Raw genomic sequence first — 15,799 nt, forward strand, 5'->3', positions numbered from 1 at the left:
AACAGCCGAGCATCAACACACCAGCTGGTCTCTTCAACTAAACGACAGTTGATGCGTTTCGTAGCCGTTTCTGTGACATTCTCGTAAAAGTAGTTTTAATCTATTCAAATCACAATTCTTGGTACTCCGTGTAAAGATGCATAAAATCTTTAAAATAAATTAATCTCCCAATTCAGTTACATTAGCTCGCTTTGAAAAATACATAACTAAAAAAAAAAAACAACAAACATTTATTTGCAAATTTCATGTTGAGAGTTTTGAGTACACAATTGTACTCAATTGTGTACTCAAATGCCCAGTGTTTGAGTACGCAAACACTGGGCATAAATAAGGGCATAATATATATGGGTATACTTCTGGAAAACAACAAGTAGTGTCAAAGATCATAAAGTCTCTGTTCAACTTAAACACACAATAAATGAATTAAATATTATTTCAGGTTTATTAATTTTAAAGTTGTTAAAACTTTAAATAAAACATTTGTTTTTATACTTTTTTTTTGCCATAGAGTAAATGTACTCAAATTAAAGCAGATGTTTTTCTAGGAAAAAAAAATAGATTAAATAGATTAAAAGACAAATTTATTTTAAGGCTTTATCCGCATCTTTATCAGGATTGCTAAATATTTAGCAAACCCTGTAATGCCAGAGGTGCTCAGCTGTCAGTACATTAAACACTGCAAAAGATTTATTTATTTATTTTTACGCTGCATTTACTGCTCCTTTCTCCAGATCAGACAGAGGTTAGGGGGTAGGGAGGGCATAAAGTTTCCTGTTTGTAGAGGTTAAAGATGTTAACTTCAAGTGTACTCAAACAAACCAAAGAGGAGCACCCACGCATGTTACTGCATCATCACTAAATCAGGATAAATTAACCTTGTATTTAAATAACAGCAGCATAAAACGCAAGTAAACTTAAACCAAGTTCTCACTGATAGCCATTTGTATCTTATTCTGACATTAGAAAGCAATATTTAGGAGCATTTAAAAATACCTTGACATCAAATAAACGACAGAGAACATAAGTAAAGGAGAATGACTAGGTAAGAAAGAGATATAAAGATGATGTATCTCAATATTTTTTGGAAAAAATATTTCTCCACCCATTTCGTTATGTTTGCCATTGTAAGAAGAATTTCAGCAACTCCGTCACCCAGCAAATAGTAGTCAATGCATTTAGAAATACTGCGTAACCAAACACAGCTCCTCTACTCGAGCTACTGTACGTGAATCATACCGAGATAACATTTTGATGCACATTCTATTTAGCTCTAATGTAAGAGCGAGTTAGAAAAAGGTCTTAGGTTGTTTTTTTACATCTTGTTAGAAAAAAAAGGTGCTTCCTGTAATTATAGCACATAACCAGCACTCACTCACTCACGCAGTCACACACACACACTCGCATACAAAGCTCCACATACACACACACTTGCTTGCACGCACGTGTGCACACAAAACAGCTGCTTTCCATTCTGTTTGAAAAAAAAAAATTGCACCAATTAGGACAGAGAAAAAGGACAAAAATAACTTTTCTCTGTACAGTAGTTCAGTCAGTGAGGCAAAGTGATGACTCAGGTCTGTCTGCAGAGAGAGAGAGCGATGCCTCCAAATTTCCCATTTGGACTCAGTTTCCTCAGCCAGACAAAATTTGCAACAGAACCCGGTGGCGAAACAGACGAGTCTCTCATTGGAGCCAGTTCTAAAAAAAAAAACGGGCAGAGTTCAGGCAGTGAGTGAGCTCTTACTGGTCTCTCTGTAACACACAGTGGGTCTTGCAGGTCGGGTTTAGGATGCTCTGGCCAAAATAAAGAGCTATCCTTTTGAAGTTTTCTTGTTCTGAGAATTCCACATGCCTCTTTTAGAGTGATAGTAGTGAAAGAAGTTCCTTAAACGTAGTCTTTCAACTTCCAAACCGTTCTGCAGCACTCTGCAGGAAGAGATGAGGAAACATTAAGGTAAATAAACTCGCATTCAATAAGTTGCCTTACATAGTTAAGGCCAGAATTATATAAAAATCTGACAGACTAAGATGTAAAATAGTTTTTATTGAATCCAATTTGGGCTTAGTGTTTAATTATTAGAAAATACTGAAACACTTAAAAATAAATTATGCTTGTTTTTGCTAAGATTTTTTTTTTTTTTTGCGGGGGTTTATTTAATTAGACTGATTAAATATTCTGATAATATTCTAGGGCTGAGGAGAAGAACAAAAAAATATATATTGCATGTATTGAAAACAACTAAATAATGATGTAAAGATAAAGACAAGTTTGCTTTTAAAAACTGCTTTTGCACATTTATTTATCTTTTCTGAATGTGTTTTATGTAATTAGAGTGACTTAAAAGACATTGTAACATTATAACGTCTTTACAAGAACAAGGGGAAAATGTAATATCAAGAAGCAAACAAGTCGGGATAAAAAGTAAAAAAAGAAAAAAATCTATGTTGGCCAGTTCAGAGTCACAATGAAGGATATGTGAAAAATGTACATGTATTATATTTTCTTAAGACCTAAAAACATTTGGAGTTATACATGGTTATGTTCATGCACATGGAATTATGAGGATCCACATGAGCTTGATGCCATGGCGTGCTTTTTAAGGTCTCCGAAAAAAGGTTAGAGACAGGATTGCACAAAATAAAAAATAAAAAAAATCACGCAGTGGCAACAATATTATGACATTGGCTGCATTAAATACACTACTCCTTTTCTCATCTTTCATAACAATGCTTCCTCTCTACATGACATTTAATACCTCGGAAACTACCATTTATGATATGTGTGAGAATCTAATACAGTGAAGCTAAGCAGAATATTTTATTAACATGTAAAGATTGAAGTCTTTCCATTAGGAATATAAAGAAGAAAAGAAATGAACGAAAGTAAGTGAGATACAAGTAATATGAGCAGGGCAAAAACAAGGAAGAATAAAGGAAGGACACATGGAAAGAAAGAAAAAAGGTCACAAGAAAGGGACGTAATTTTTCAAAGGGAATTATTTATGTACAATTTCATTTAATTAATATACCTATCGAGAAGTTCCCAGTCCTCTCCACCCCACCGGTCTTTGAACTCCTCTGTGTTCATTCCTCCAATCTTGTCAAAATCTGACTTGTATATTCCAAACAGCCCAAAGCCATTAACCTCCCAATAACCTGTGAGACAAAAGCACCAAGGCTCCCATTGAATAGCAGTCCAAATTGGTGAAAGAATCAAGATTGCTATGTGAAGAAGAGATTAGTCATATCAAGAATTCATAAAACATCTTTTAGATGTGCAAAAATTTTTTATTTATTTTTTATTTTTTGCAGCTGTGTCTTACCATTAGGCTCCAGAGGTGAACTACCACAGCTCAGCCTCATGACGATGGGAGCAAACGCCAGGCGTCCTTCCACGCAGTGCTTTCTGATGCTTTCCAAGATGTTCAGAGGGAAGTGAATGTGCAGATCACATAGAAACACTATACTGTGACTGTCCTGCAGTAGAAAAATAAAAATATTCCATCAATCTAAGCACCATTAAGTTTAATTATTTGTCTTCCCCCCCCCGATAGGATACCACTGCTCTAAGGAAGTGCTGGAAGGATGTAAATGCGAGTGATTGGTCACTTGTGTCTAATTTGGTATTTTAAGATTGAAACAGGGGAGAAGTGGGAGCTTGGCATCAGTAGCTCGTCTTAACGTAAATATCCCAGAGGTCACTTAGACATGAGTGACAACTCTGTCATCTCATACTGACGGACCTGACACCCAAACGGCGGATCAACGTCTATCCAGATTTTGGGCAGCTTCTCAGCCCTGTCTGGATCGGTGTGCACGGATGTGTGATCGAGAAACCAACGGAGAATGCAGCAGGGCCATATGCACACAAATAAGCCATAAAAAGAAATGGATGTGACAGCTTTGACATGCACAAAGCAGAGGGGGATGACGCTTCCCGTCTAAGCAATTCCCTGCCATCCCAGGCTTGGCTCAGTGGGAGATGGTCAAAGGAAGCAGGAGGGGGCTCAGAGACGTGGGCGATCCGCAAAGCGTGACAGACCGGACCGGCAGTGATAGATTCATTATGCATGAGTGTTCCTTCCATCTGCCTATCAGCCATAAAAGGTCGAGTGGTCACTGCCTGACCTTGGGCAAGGGGGTTTTACCCTGCCAGCTCACACAGCGTGTCTTCCCTCAGTGTGTTTGTTTCTCTAACCTTAATGGTGTCCACGCCGATCTGCAGCCCTGCCGAGCGCTCAAAGTTTCCCTCTCTTCTGAGGTACTCATATCTGCCAAAACAAATCCATATAAAAACATCAAATGAACCCCCCCTGAAGGGAGCCTTAAGGCAGTGGTCCTCTAACATTTTATAACAAGTACCAGCTCAGTAAATACCATGTTTTCCAACCACCCCCACATTGATTTATTTTTAAAAAGCAGAACAAACAGATATGGAGTATTTCCTGTTTCTTGTGTTAATCTTAAAAAGCTAAAAAAGAAGAAAAAAAGTTTTCCATTGACATTGGTTGGATGTGATATACAATTACAATTAGCTAAAAATTGAAATTTCCAAGTTAGAAGTCAAAAGAGAAGGTTTTTTCTGATTTCTTTTACTAACTGTGACCTGAAAAACCAGAATGACTGCCTTGTATAAAAAACTATGTGAAAGCTACAGCAGCCAGCCCATTACAATACCACAACCTTCAGAAAGCATGTTAATGCAGTGTTAAATTGTAAAAACAAACAAAAAAAAACCCTCAAAATCTCTGTCACCATTATGGAACTTTTAAAACTTCTGAACAGCTCTAAGGGTTTTCTTTTCTTTTTTTGTGTCATGCTACAAAACATCTCCCAACACTCACTTTGGCACACTGCTCTCTCTGAGAGCTTGCTCCACATCCATGTCCTCACTCTCAAAGTCGACAATAATGATGCTGAAGTTGTTGTCCTTTGTTTGCTGGTGAAGATTTTCCATGTCAGAAATAAACTGCTGCACCCAGCGAGCCTGGTTTTTCACTACAGGACAATGATGCATACAAAAAAATTGACGTTTAGATATAAAAAGCATATTTTAAGCAGTCTCTTTCATGATGCACTTACATTTTTTTGAGCAAGAAAAGGTTTTGACTGACCTGGCACCACGAAGTGCACCATGACATCTCGCCTCCATTGCAGCATGACAGGCTGGCAGAGAAGAGGCTTAGCATAAGCAGTGCTCCACGGTGTCGCGCCGGGCCGCACTGAGGACCTTGTGGAAGGAGACGGATGCTGGGTGGTGAAGCTGGTTGCAGACGCAGAGGGAAGCGGGGGCGGCGCAGAGGCCGGAGCGGAGTCTGTGTTCTCCACACTTTCCTCTCCTTGCCTTCCACGGTGCAGCAGCAGGTAAATGTACTCTGAAAGCCGTACCACGCTGCGTCCTCTCTCCATCAGCTCCAACTCTACCAGGTATCGGTTCCCTCTTGCTGAATCGCGGCGCTTCTCAACATTGATGATTCTTAGCAGGGTGTAGATTCTGGAGAACACACGAAGAAACCCTTAAGGATGGTTGCTGCAAAAACGATCTGTCTGAAATAGAATCTGGAACAAAAGCGGTTTGTTTAAACTTGTAAAATTTCCGAGATCCCTGCTCCAACACACTAATATTATAGTTGAATTATCTCATTAATATACCATTCGACACTGCAGAAGCCTGGGTCAACCATTCATTCAGTCATTGAAGCGTGTTGGAAAAGGGATGCATCTAAGACATGCATGGTAGTAGCATTTGAGAAGAGTTTTGAAGTCATGTTCTGGACCTTCATCCTTACCCTCCATTGCGTTCATTGAGTTTTTCCATGTACTGTGCCAGCACGTCCACCACTTCGCTTTCCGCCAGCTGGAGGTTGCCGGACACATTGCAGCGCAGGTCATTCCAGTCCGATCGCAGTAGCTCGAAGTCCATAGGATTAACTGAGAACGTCCTCTGCCAATTGATGCTTTCCTCTGCCCAACCTGGCCGGACTTCGACCTCCTCGTAGCTATAATCTGACATTTCTCCCTCCTCTGGTTCCAGCTCTTGCTCTGGATCAGGGTTGCGATCAGGATTAGAGTGATTTTTATCTTGATCGATGTCTGTGAGGTGGGAATCTGGGTTTAGCTGATGCTGAGATTCGGTAATCTCTGAGGTCCTAAGGTAAGAAGTGACCCGTAACTGACTGTGGACTGCGTTTTCTGTATAGCTCAATCTTGTTTCAGAGGCTGGGGTCGGAGGAGGCTCTTGGTGGTAGGACAAAGGGATCTGGATCTCTCTTTTACTGGGCAGGTCAGCTGTGACAGTAGTCCTTAAATCTCGGGATTCCCCTTTCCTCTTGATTTTCTCTAGCTGTTTTGTCATTGCTGCTTTGTTAAAAGACTTTTCTGCAGTTTCACTCTGAATGTTGACACTTTTGTTATGTGTTGATGCTTTACTGTCCTTAGTAGGAGGGCTGTGCCAAAGTTGAGGGGCACCAATAAGGTGCCTAACCACTGACCCACCCCTTCCACCGTGTCTTCTTTGACCCAGGTTTACCAGCCTTGTGGTCTTCCCAGTTTGGTACAAAAAGACTCCAGGGAAAACTTCTCTAGGATGTCGAGATGCCCTCTCTTCCCTCCTCTCCCGTCGCTGTTCCCTTTCTTTTTCTCTCTCCTTTGCAGGACGAGGCCTTGTAATGTAGATCTTGCTCTCCTCTCTCTTCTCCTTCTTGCTCCCAACAGGCTTGTTACTGTTAGTATGGGGGTAGTTGCTATGGGCAGAGTTGCTGAGGATCTGCTTCGCTMTGCTGGTGAGTGCAGATAGGGAGGTTTTTTGGGAAAAAAGGAGCGAAGACTTGCTAATTTTAGGAGGTACCTCAAGATCACCTCTCCCACCTTGTGTTTTGGCTTTCTTGTTCAGGTCTTGGTCTGCAGGACCAGTATAGACCCAAGACAAAGTGCGACCCCTGACCACACTGTCCACATCTGGTAAGAGAGCTATAGGTTGGTCTTCCTCAAGACCTTTCCTTGTATCTTGTCTCATATTTCCACGAGTATGATCCCTTCCCCAGTCTCTATCCAGAACCCTCTCATTCTGTCTATCCCTGTGAAAAGACTGTTTTCTTTTTCTGTGACGTATGATATTGTTGACCTCTCCCACCTCCTCCTCTTCTTCTTCTTCTTTTAGATCTTCTTTACCTTCCTCTTCCTCTCTGCCTGCTGGTGTGGCCCCAGTTTTTGAGTGCTGATGGGAAGAATTATGCATATGACTGGACTGACTTGGATGAGAAGGTTTTCTGGGCGAATGCGTGCCAACAATCTCTGCCTCGTCCTCTGCATCCACGATCTCCTCTTCTTCAAGAAAGTCTGTTGTCAAATGAAGGAGATTCAAAGTTGCTACAGTGCAAACATTTGTTCAAATACAAGCTGCAGGTTTATGTGGGGGGTGGGGGGAGGGGGTTGTGTGCAGGAATTATTGTAAGGAGTATGTGTTTGCTCATTATAACTTACCATCTGGGTTGGGGAAAAAGAACGGTCTGTCATCTTCCTCCTCATCCATCTTCATATATTTATAGAAACCAAATCTGGCAGACAAAGGAAGAAGAAGCACCCACATATGACCACGTACATTAACTGAAGGTTTACTCGTAGGTTTATAAGTGGAGGCCGTAAGTAAGAGAGTTTGTATAAGCTTGTACCAAGAAGGTCGCTAGGACACTTTTCTGCGTAGCTGTTTGTTTACACAAGACATAGACAAATGTTTGTTTGTCTCTCAAACAGATAAAGCTAAATGTGCTTACTTCTCCAAGTAGATGGGAGACTCTCTGTAGAAACATTTGTTTTCCCGTTCCATATGGGTGAGACGTGTGAAGTCGTTAGGGTAGACAAAAGATAGGTAGACCTGAAAAAGAGTCACATCTCAGTCCAGACTGTCATACACAACTATGTTATTGAATAAATGCTTGTGCAAGGAGATGTTTTGAAATTTTAGCCATTTCACATTTAATTAAAAAATAAGTCTAAATGATTAGCTATCAACCGTTTTGGCATCGCTTCTAATCTACAAGTAACCAACCACAGATTCAAAGCTACAGAACAGCTTCTGGAATAATTCATGAAGAATTTTTTGTGAATTTAAGACAAAGGACTTAAATTCACTAATATTATTGACTTTGTATCCTGCAAAAATCTTTTTTTTTTTAATCTCACCAGAGATTTTGAATATGTTTCAAGTCAGACAAATGCAATGAATACTCTTGTGTCTTTCAGGATTTCTTCTGAAATCAATGTCCTATTTGATGGTGCAAATTTCACCTTCCTCACAGACGGCATGGGATTTTCTCATAGGATTTCCTGATACTTGACTGAATCTTCACCATGTAGGTTTTCGACACTAAAGGAAACAAAGCAGCGCCAGAGCTTCTCTAAGCCACTGCAAAGAGTCTCTGTAGGCATGGTGTTCTTTCCGGGGCTAGCTTCATTCTTCCTCCTGCGGGGCTTACCACTGATCCACTGAATCAAAACATTCCATTTTTAATTTATGCGTACCCAGAACAGAATCCCAGAAGCCCCATGACTTGTTTAATAAGCAGCGGGCAGAGTAGAGCTGACTTTTTTGTGCCAGGACACAGTTGTGATTATTTAAGCTTTATGACTTAAAGAAGTCTGAAGCCCTTTCAGGATTTTAAACCACTTGTCTCCTCAGGTATCTGATGTGGGGAGTTGATAGCTTCCTCTTTCTAACATGCCCAAGCAGGGAAGCCACTGTTCTTTTCACTTTAAATCTTCAAACTTCAAATTAGTTGCAACTTTGTCAAAAAAAGAAGACAGATTTCAACAGTTTGTCTTCTTGCAAATACTCATTTATTAATTTCACCAGTAAGCCTAATTTACAGTGAGGAGATTCGTTAGAACACTTCCCATGTTTACATCTGTTGCAGTAACATCTGTACTCCCACAGAGGGGAGTAGAGCCCAACAATTGCCACTTTTACATATTGACACAGAGTTTGTTGATTCTGTGTTTATGTTCACACCTACATAATTTTTGTGCTCCTATTTCTTTCTATTTTGTGCCCTTTGGTTTGGATTCATTTTCAGACCTCCCAAATAAAGGTGTACTTAGAATGCTGAAACAGTTCTTTCCAGACATAGTTGCACTTTTACATAAGGCCAGCATTACTTAAAAAAATAATAATATTGATTCAATTTTAATCAAATTTAATCCAAGACCACTTTACAAGACTAACAGGTTTAATTCATATATGGAAATATATGACTAAATTAATTTAATCCAATCATAAAGACAAATTAAAACCCAATTACATTTTTGATTCGGTCTTATTTAATATAATGTGCAATCAAATTCAGTTCATAAAGGAAGTTGGTAAACATGTATCAATCAAATGAAGCCCAGTCAACTGCAACAAGATGAAAAACAATACTCAAACTGAGGGCTGCTAAAATTCCTGACAGTAAAACAGAAGGAGCTGCAGAAATGTCTCCCAGCCTATTTACTGCATGTGACTAATATGGATGGACCACAAGCATTTCCTTCCAAATAAAACATCCAGACCTGTCCAACATCTCCTCAGATCCCACGAGAAAATGCTTTGGGATCTAATTGAATCAAACTTTTACTTTGGCCACATTTATCTGCAATAGAGTCCACAGTGTCATCTGTAAACACCAGTGATATTAAAACAAAAGCACATAACACTTCTTTTTGACTTACAAACTGAAGGCCTTGGTATCGGGCGATGGGAAAATCTTTGACTACGTAGGTTGGAGAGTAGAGACAGGCTGGAAGAACATTTTGCAGGCGAGTGGGATCCATCATTGGGGCTGAAGAAAGAGACAGAAAGGACTCGGCTGTTTGCGAAACAATTATGCGACTTGGAATTTACATAAAGACATTAACGGTCAAGAGGGTCAGAAGTGGAAAATATGAAAAGCAGGAAACATAAAAAGAAATGCCAGCAGTTTGATTAAATTACAGCAATGCTAAATGCAGCAAGAAGGAGTCCACTGGGAACCGTGCAGTTAATTAGACAGGAAGAGGAAACAAAAAGTCAGAAATTCAGGATGAAACGTTATGGAAAAGGCAAACAGGGCAAAATTCTGAATGGCAGACATACTGCTGTAGAAAGTATCCCTGGGGTCTGGCCTCAGCATATCAGCTCCATGCGGTGTGATCATGTCTACTTCCAGACCCTGTGGCCGAAACTCTGCTGGGATATGGATGTGACTGGCCAAAGTCTGAGGGATGTGATCCACACTGTTCATCTTCAGACTGGACTCATCTGGGAAAAAGAATCATGTCGGTTTTGTTATCAATGTGGTTTTGTCTGTTACAAAGTTTCCTTCTAATCAATAAATCCTGTCAGTGTCACAGTTATTGGCATGGTGCATAAGGTTAAAAAGCTAGCAGGAGGAAGGTGAGAAGAAAAAAAGTTATCTGATGAATAAAGAACAACAGTAGCAAAAACAAAAGAGAAACATTGAAAAATAATCTGGAGGTCAAAAGAAATCCAGAACAGAGCGGTCATAATAACAGCAATCGATAACGGGGAGGAAGGAGAGAGAATGTGTGATTAATGGCAAGTCGGGAGCAAGGGCTTATGGAAGACACGATTTGTAATTAACAGGGTGGTCAGCACCATTTTCATCCTCTAAAGGGTCAACTGTGCAACACCCTGAGTCTATATGTGCATATGGTACACAAAGTAAGCCTCTGTAAGCCTCTTTTTGTTTGACAATAAGACGCTTTGATCACTCCGCTGCTTATGTCTTGAAGTAGGAAATTTCAGATTTTGTTGGGGGATTTTTTTTTTCATCGGAGTAACAACAACAAAACAAACATCTCAAAAATTGGGACTTTTTAAGGTTTGGAGAAGTCAATGGGAGGAATTACATTTGAAGAACTTTGTGTAAACTGTCAGGCATGGTAGCTGTAGCATCATGCTGTGGGCTTCTAGTGGTACTCTTAGATTCCACAAACTGGGTTAAACAATGACATTCTTCAGTTTCACCTCAAATTGACAATTAGATGGTTAAAACGTGGACAGTTTTGAGTGGTACAACAAGATGATAATCCCAAACACAGATCAAAAATTTGGATTAGCTAACACAAAGTTTATGAAAACGTCAATCTAATTGACAATTTAGAGGATAAGCAAAATATCTGCATGCTGCAAAAGCATCCAGTTTAAATCAGCTCTACTATTTCTGGCAAGATCATAAAAAATAATTATAGGAAATGATAGAATTTTCTTATTTAGAGAGCTCTTTAAGTTCACAGAAAGCTTTCTACTGTTTTGCACTATGAGGTTTAATTTTCCAAGATAAAACGAGAAAAATCAGTTTTTAGATTGAAAGGAAACCAATTTGACTTGCACCCACGAGACGTAATGTGAATCTTTAATAGGCTGTCCTTCTAAAAATGATATTTCTTAAGGTTTTATTAAAAATGAAAATGTAATAGAATTACTTTGATACAACTTCCCCTCTCTAGTTCTTAAATTGCGCCAAGCGTACTTACGAGAACCCACACACTGTGGCATAATTTCACAAAACATGAATGAATCTCAAACGCTTTCTGGCCTGTGTGCGTAACGTGAACTAGTGAGGAAGGAGGGTGTGACACAGGAGGACAGGATGGATGGCTGCTGGAAGATGATGAGAAGGTAATGCCTGAATCCAGCGAGTGACCTCTTGCGATGTACGAGGCCTCATTCTTCTCTGTCGCAGCTCGTCATAAACAAGGCTGTGGGGTTTGGCTCACAGCCAAGCAACACTGCGGTTTTGCTCAAGTTGACAACTCTGCGCATCATTTCTGGAGCAGCAGGCATTTTCCGCTTTCAGTGTAACTGATGCCTTGTGACACATTGCTATTCTTGGTGCTGCAGAGGTTAAGCACCTACTCAGAGTGCAGAGTTCTTAGCTTTGCTGCAAATACCATGACACAAGTAGAGCATGTTCAATGTCGGCCACATCCAATGACACCTCTGGATTATGTATTGTGTGTTAAAAAAACAACCCCATTATAGATGTTTTTATAGCTGTAGTATAATCCTATATTTATAGCTTTAAAGATATATATTTTTTTATCATCTGCTGAACGCTGCCAGAAAACTGAAATTGAGTCTTTAAGTATTCAACAGAACAATGATCCAAAATATATGATCAAATCAACATTTAATGGAAGACAGACAATAAACCAACCTAGTTCTGTTGAAATTTCGATGCTTAGACCTACATTTCAAATTGTTTCTGTGTGTGATAAGATTACGTGCAAGCAAAACAAAGACCATTTCAAAAATATAATAATGGTAAGCAAGCCCATTGTTGTTTAAAAGTAAAAAAAAAAAGCAGAACCAAATCTTAATTTTGTTTTATAAAAATTGGTCATAAATAAACTGAAATGAAAGGTTTTTGTATAAAAAAAAGTCCTTACCTGTGTAGAGAGAGATGTAAGCTGAGTCTATCACTTCATACTTCAGACCTGGGAGGAATGGCCGCCACTAAATGAGACACACAAGAAAGGCAACTGCGTAAGAACACGACCTGAACATGTAGAACATGAAACTGAACAGGAATCACTCATGGCGGACTGTCAGCTAAGTGACATTCTCTCTGTTACTGAGCATCTCAAATTCACGGGATTTGGCTGATGCCGAGTTTTTTTCTCTTTTTTTCTACAAGCTCACTTATTCTGCGAGAGCATAGACAGCAGAGTGAAACATTTTCCAGCAAGAGTATGAAATCCGGCGCTGTAAAGAGCCAGAGAAAGGAGTAAACAAGAGAAAAATGAAAACAGACTGTGAACAAAACAAGAACATGAAAAAAGATGACAAAGAGTGGAGAGGAGAGAAAAAATAGACGGGAATCAACTAATGACCTGAACCAGAGGAGCATCGAGAGGAAGGAAGAGAGACAGGCAACAATTCTCCTAAATAGATTTCACAATTACCTCGTCACTTCCACTTACCAAGGATGTAATCATGGGAGACAGGTCATTTTCCAACCTTTCCTTAGAGAATATAAATATAAACACCCACCTCAGGCCCTATGCAAATCCTCCCACAATAGTGTTTGTACACACAACACCGTCCCACTTAGATTAAGGGGCATTTCATAAGCAACAGGTTATGTTCTCTTGTACAGAATCTAAAGCTCATATCAGCAGTTCGCAGCCATGTTGATGCGGTGACACTGAGGGACCCATACGGTGCCCACAGAAGGACACAAACATAGGAACATCAAACAAGGGCACAGCGACAACGTCACGCTGAGTCGCAGCGGGGCGCGGCTCAGCCGGCCACAAAAGGCTTCGCCATTTTGTCATTATTTCCGTCTTGAAATGTGAGCCGGGAAAGTCAAAAGAGGAGAAAAAAAGTTGAGGCAACATATGATTTTTGAAAAGGTTTGCCTTCACCCAACTGACACGACAACACGACAAAAGTGCAGAGCGCTGCAACCGTTTTTGTACAACATCAGGGGTTGCAGCACACAGGCAGAAACAGCCACTGAGTCTTCAGTCGTCAATCATTAAGGAGAAACTGGACAAAACATTAACAGCTGCTGATATTGTTTGATTTAATTAAATGGGCACTCCGACRTCTGCATTCTGGTAAGCACAAAAAGCTTCCGCCTTCTCTTTATGTTACATGTATGGCATCATGTATTCTCATCATTTGTTGATTTTTAAGGTCTTTCATCTCCCATAGCTGCGTACTGTTGGGGAAACGAGAATCGTGGCAATGTTTGACTTATGTCATTTTTAATATGCATGATTAATAATTTATTATTCATGAAATTATTAATAAAGTTAGCGCTTCTTTAGTTGATTCGGGGTACCATCCAGACTACCTGGAATCATCAGGAAGAAATGAATTCAACAGACAGCAGACACTCCTCACACAGACACCAGAAGGATCACAGACACTTTTTTTTCCAATAAAGTCTGAATATTTATTAACAAACTAGCTCAACCTTACAGTCAAAACATCCTGTCAATAACTCTACACTTAAACTACCAGCATGCCTCAAACTACTGAGGAGAGGGGAAGAAAATGAGTAAAAAGTAAAGGATCAAATCCCTAATGGCTTATGATGAACAAAATGAAATCAATTAATCACTCAATGCACATTATTCAAACGCTAACTTGGATACAAAAGTTTGAACACGTGGCAGTTTTAACAAAGCATTTTAACAGCAAGTCTTCAATAAGAAGCATTAAGCCAACATAAAAAAAAAGATGGCTAAATCATCTTATTTAACTAATTTGTCAAAGCCCAGACACTTGAATTTATTATTATTATTATTTTGAGGTGATCAACCTCAGGTAGATTGAAACAATCTCCAAAATCCAGTCCAAAGGAACAGTTCAATAGCTAGAACAGCTGTAAGAGTCTTTGGGGGAAAGGCGTTGGTTTGTTTGCTGATTTGGATGCACAAAGGAGGAAACTGCAAGTCGACTCGGTCCTGATGCTCCCAACGAGCTTCTGCTGTGTGCTAGACACCGCAGGGTTTCCTAGTTCTCAGCTTCGGCCGTACAGAGCTTTAGAAAAGCTGGATGCACGGACAGCAATTCTTAATAGTTCTCCAGGTTACACTTCGAAGGTTTCAAAAGTCCTTCCTCCATCCAAGAAAATGATAAATAACAGTTCGCGCATGTGTGCCTCCGTCAGAGGTTACACTCCAAAGACAAATCTTATCTTTCCAGCGCAGAGTTTTACTGCGGGGGTGATATCAGCCAATGATGGTCTCCAAAGCAATGAATGCGGGGAGATACGGTCCGATCAGCTTGAGTAAGTGGAGGCCCAACTCTGTGTAATGGAAATACCTTGTCAATTGCAGAGTTATCTCAAGTGTGTTCAGTGCAGTGAAAAAAAAATTGCCTCATTATAGATTTTTTGTTTTTGCTTTTTTGTTACCCACTTTTGAGATTGTCAATCAGCTATCACACAAAGATAATCCGAGAAAATACAAAATTCAAATCAGAATTTTGATTATTAGAGAGAAAAAAAACTATCCTAACCAATATGTTAGGTAATGTTTTAAATGTTTCTCTGGTCCTCAACAGAAGCGTCTCGTCACACTCTGAGCTGAAATAACTGCCAGCAAGTGTTTTGTGGTAACTGGGAATGAATAAAAAAAACCTGGGGGTTATTCACATAGAAAATATGTAGGAAGAGCTGAAAAGGTGTGGACAAGAAAAATGACCTACAAACTGACTCACTTTAACCAATTCTGTCAGTAAGAACTGGACTGCTACTGGGAACGGAAAACAATTTGAAATGTTTGTGGAAGAACACCCAGAAGGTTTGACCCAAGTTACACAGCTTCAAATGTATTTGTACTTCATAATAACAGAATACATGTAGAATCCAGAATTTACTAGTGGAAAAAAAACAATAAAATCTTATCTTCTTTAATGTCAAACAATGAGAAACAAATGTCTTTTTATATGATGTATGTATTAACTTGTTTCTGTAAGTATTTTTATGTTTTTGCAGGGAAGCAGCAAGAGGAAGAAATCTAAGTGCCTCTTAAAGTTCAACAGAGAGAAAAGAGAACCATTATCAATGGGGAAATATTAAAGAGCACCAAATGTTGAAAGAAATGGCACAATTTAGCCTCAGGGTTGTCTCGCTTAGCCAAGAAACTGCACTGACACGAAGGTCGGCTATTACTGGAAAAGTCGGCCAAAGAGTTTATGCTGGTTGTCGTCAGAGTGGTGAAAGAAGCCAGAGTATCCAGAGTATTCCTCCCTCTTCTCATCTTATTTAAATCCAATTAAATAAAAAAAAAACAGCTTAAATAT

General features: G+C 39.6%; 1 protein-coding gene across 1 annotated transcript in view; it reads right to left on the reverse strand.

The window, feature by feature from the left end:
• Positions 1-558: 558 nt before the first annotated feature.
• Positions 559-15,799, reverse strand: part of b4galnt4a (beta-1,4-N-acetyl-galactosaminyl transferase 4a) — a 157,503-nt gene continuing 142,262 nt past the window's right edge. The window contains exons 9-20 of the mRNA XM_008411542.2: positions 12,427-12,493; positions 10,109-10,273; positions 9,706-9,815; positions 7,773-7,873; positions 7,483-7,556; positions 5,790-7,338; positions 5,115-5,494; positions 4,845-4,998; positions 4,199-4,271; positions 3,324-3,477; positions 3,030-3,156; positions 559-1,926 (exon numbers count right to left, since the gene is read on the reverse strand). Of these exons, the coding sequence (XP_008409764.1) occupies positions 1,812-1,926; positions 3,030-3,156; positions 3,324-3,477; positions 4,199-4,271; positions 4,845-4,998; positions 5,115-5,494; positions 5,790-7,338; positions 7,483-7,556; positions 7,773-7,873; positions 9,706-9,815; positions 10,109-10,273; positions 12,427-12,493 (3,069 nt within the window). The 3' untranslated portion in view covers positions 559-1,811. The remainder of the gene's footprint in view (positions 1,927-3,029; positions 3,157-3,323; positions 3,478-4,198; positions 4,272-4,844; positions 4,999-5,114; positions 5,495-5,789; positions 7,339-7,482; positions 7,557-7,772; positions 7,874-9,705; positions 9,816-10,108; positions 10,274-12,426; positions 12,494-15,799) is intronic.

Source organism: Poecilia reticulata, linkage group LG6, assembly GCF_000633615.1.
Source record: "Poecilia reticulata strain Guanapo linkage group LG6, Guppy_female_1.0+MT, whole genome shotgun sequence".
Taxonomy (NCBI): domain Eukaryota; kingdom Metazoa; phylum Chordata; class Actinopteri; order Cyprinodontiformes; family Poeciliidae; genus Poecilia; species Poecilia reticulata.